At 42.1% G+C, this 3650-nt stretch overlaps 1 protein-coding gene across 1 annotated transcript; it reads right to left on the bottom strand.

Annotated features, from left to right (window-relative positions):
• Positions 1-367: 367 nt before the first annotated feature.
• On the bottom strand, positions 368-3405 carry LOC145907392 (galanin receptor type 1-like). Its single transcript, XM_082994809.1, has 4 exons — positions 2978-3405; positions 1583-1712; positions 1234-1446; positions 368-850 (listed from the first exon to the last, which is right to left on the bottom strand). Exons 1-4 carry the CDS (start codon positions 3403-3405, stop codon positions 368-370), a joined length of 1254 nt encoding a protein of 417 aa, XP_082850935.1.
• Positions 3406-3650: the final 245 nt, after the last annotated feature.

The raw sequence follows: 3650 nt of genomic DNA, 5'->3' as shown, positions 1-3650 counted from the left end.
ACATGGATATTTCTCACAACAATAAACTCAATATGCAACTAGGGGTAAGATTGTATATGGTCGAGACACAACTTTAGATTACTTTATAATGACTGCGAAGCATAATACATGAACGTGTGATAACATTGATTGTGCGGAACGATTTCGCAGCAAAACTAGTCTTGTTGATAAAATCACAACATAACGAAAAGTATGAAACTGAGCGTGAATGAGATGAAATTCCAGTGGAAATGTTTTTATGTTTTTTATAAATATTTGCAACAATAGTTTTGTTGGAATCCACCGCTCTCTGGACTTCACGCACCACCGCGACACTCGAAACGTCACAAACGCTTATACTTTTATGAAACATCGAAAGCGTTTGTTTTCAAATAGCTGACACAACGATCTCTTCAACCATCCAACAACTCGGCAGTCTGGGTTGCATTGTGATGGGTTCACCCGCGTTTTCTTGATGCTGACGTGCAGTCTCTGGGATAGTGGCACATGGCACTCCGCCCTTGCCACCCTTAAACATGCCACAGCGCTTCAACTTTGGAGAGCGAGGTTTTGGCGGACCACTAACAGACAGGCCTGAAGTGCGGCTAAAATTTGCCGAAATTCGTGCCGAAAAGTGTGACATGTTCGTGCGCAACATGCCACTGCGATTGGCAATGACACGTGACACACTCCGGCGGAAGGTGGCAGACACGCAACCGTAGATCACCGGGTTCAAACACGAGTTGGCGTAAGAGAGACAGTGGGCGATCACCCGCAAAGCGAAGGTGGCTCGCGTGTACGGGAAATCCCCTATTTTGAGCCAAAGCAAGGATACATGATGAGGGAGCCAGCTGAGGGCGAAGACGACGACCTGTGGAATGGAATGGGGAAGGTTGAAGGCTGCTGGATTGCGGAGGAGTCGGCCATTAAACTTCACACGTGAACCCATCATCAATATTCATAACTTTTCCTTTTATATATTTTACGGCTTTTAAGTATTATCAAATGAGCCGGAATGCCGAGGGTCATAGGTTCAAATCGCACCCCGGCGACTGGAGAGTGATTAAATAAGCACAGTACGGCGAACTTGTCAATATGACTCGTCTATAGCCACACCAAGCTGCACTGATGAGACCTTATAGGTCGAAACAGTGGCCATCTGTCTGCAGCTCACAAAATTCATATTGTTGACTCCATTCTTACGTATTTAAGTGTTGAATCCTGGTATGTTTGAGCGGAGATAACGTTTCTTACCAGAAGAAGAACAATTCTCGTGATTTGTCGATTTTTCCTTTTGGAGGCTCTTCCGACCGCAACGTTGTTCGCCGACACTTTTAGCGAATACAGAACCGCCAGATAACAGATGACGATGTTACAGAGGGGCATGACGTAACCGCACACAAAGATCAACTCCTGGTATATTCCGAACCACTGGGTGACGCAAATGAGCTGGTTTTGAAAGGTCACCTGGAATTTAAACATTTTTAGATTGTCGAAAAAGCTTGTCAAAACCTGTGGCCAAGCAAGTTTTAAAACTAGTAGCGCTGCCATAGACTTTCGTTTATAGGTGGGATATTGGGCTTGGGTGTTTTTCTAAACTTACCCCGAGTTTAGTTGCAAAAGCAGGCACTCCCAGGGCAAGAGCAAACGTCCATATCACCACCAGGCATATTTTCACGTTCTTTCCTGTTCTTATCTGCTTGGCTGAGGTTGCGTACACGACTGCGAAGAACCTGAACGCAACAAATTGTTTTGACGATTAAAATCTATCTCATGCGCTTATCATTTATTTGACAAAAATATTCGTCTTCTGTTTAAAAAGGTTGCATTTTTCTGACGTTTCGACTCAGTTGCGTCTGTTTGCCTCGTAACTTCCTCGCCTTTGGATTCGCTACTGTGTTTGTTTTATTCTCTAAAGAAGCCTGAGTCGTTCGTACAGGCGAAACGTCAGAAAAATACAATCTTTCTAAACAAAAGGTGTATTTTAATAGTCTGTTCTTCTGGAACATTAAAAACGTACCGTTTTCTTGATGTTGGTTGTGAGCTTTACCAGTACCATTACCCCGAGGAAGCCTTGTTGGATAACAGGCGAAACGTCGGGTAATAAAATTACGTTTTTATTGTGCAAGAAGAACAGACTAATAAATTACAATGTGACTGGCAACAACAGAAACAATTTTGCCAAATGTGTATATTTGTTGATTTTCACCGGCAGAACGAATAGTTTTATCTGGTGGACAAAACCTATTTTCAGTTTCCGGGATAACGCACAAGTTATTGTCTTATCGACCAGTCCCCAAGGACAAAGTTTTTATTGAACAATTCCATACACAGCGATGACAATTATATGCGTGACTGGGTGAGCAACCGTGTTTTCAATGCTCAATTCTTAACATCACAAGAACTGGCTTGTCATAAATATTGTGGCAGTAAATGAACGTACATAAAGTTAAAAAAGTAAAGTATAGCAGAAAGTGTTAAGTTATTGCAAAGACGACACGCTTTAAAATAATTCCACATGGCTCGACTGATTTTATCGTATAGGTTAACATAAAGATATAAATAATTAATGACGGTGTCGGCCTTGTAATTACAATCGCGTGCGCCAACAGTATAGCATGGTAGATATTTACTGTTGCAACCGTAAAACCTATGTTTCGTGGCTTCCTGCATCAATAATTGATTAGAAATTCAACAAAAATAGAAGAGGTTTCTAATTAATGTCCCTCGCAGTTGCACCGGAAAGCCACATGCACGATTCCGAACATATATTGTTTTAACGTATCTTTTACTGCAATGTTGCAAAAATATTGTAGATTACGGGGGTTTAAATTTATATGGGTATTTACATGTCAAACTATTGGTGTGTTATGTGTTACAGCCATGGTCTGTCTTCAATACGTCGATATTTTACTGATTTTGCAATAAAATCCACGCTAAGATTTCTGTGTTACCCTACTGTCCCGGTACGGATATATTTTATATTCAACTACTTCACCTGTCAAAGGAGAGCGCTACTAGAGTGTAGATGCTCGCCAACATCGCCACCTGTTGGCAAACCTTGGAAAACACACAGATGAATTCGCCGAACGGCCACCCGCCCATGCTGTAGATTGTGGCTTGGAATGGAACACAGAACACCAGGAATAAGAGGTCGGCGATGGCGAGATTGAGAATGAAGGTGTAAGTGATCCGCAGACCCCGGGTTTGCTCTCGAAAGGTGACGATATTAACGATTATCACCGCCAGATTGGCGAAGACACCAACGCAAAATATGATCCCAAATACAATCGGAACCAAAACAGCGGCTAAAGATGCTGCGTCATATCCGGTGTTCGCGTCATCAACCGTGTGGTTGTAGCCTGGTGTTGTCGTATTGGGGGAACCACCAGTATGGCTTGGTGAATATCCCGGTAGCTCAGTCATCTTCTGTTGGAACTTATGTTGTTAACGAGGAACCTCCAAGTGAATTTCTCGTCCAACTATAACAACGCATGCTCTAAGCAAGGATTTTGAGTGACACGACAGGCTCGTATGCGTCGCGAAATTTTTAACAATTAACAATAATTTATTAAACGATATGTGTTGTGCAAAATTGAAAATATATGAGCATAATAAACAAGAGTTTGTGTGTTTCCACTCTAATTAATACTGTGAAAACTGACACCTTT

Source organism: Ascidia mentula, chromosome 6 (assembly GCF_947561715.1).
Source record: "Ascidia mentula chromosome 6, kaAscMent1.1, whole genome shotgun sequence".
Lineage (NCBI taxonomy): Eukaryota > Metazoa > Chordata > Ascidiacea > Phlebobranchia > Ascidiidae > Ascidia > Ascidia mentula.
The sequence above is the reverse complement of the archived record's forward strand: the minus strand, read 5'-3'. Positions and strand labels throughout refer to the sequence as shown.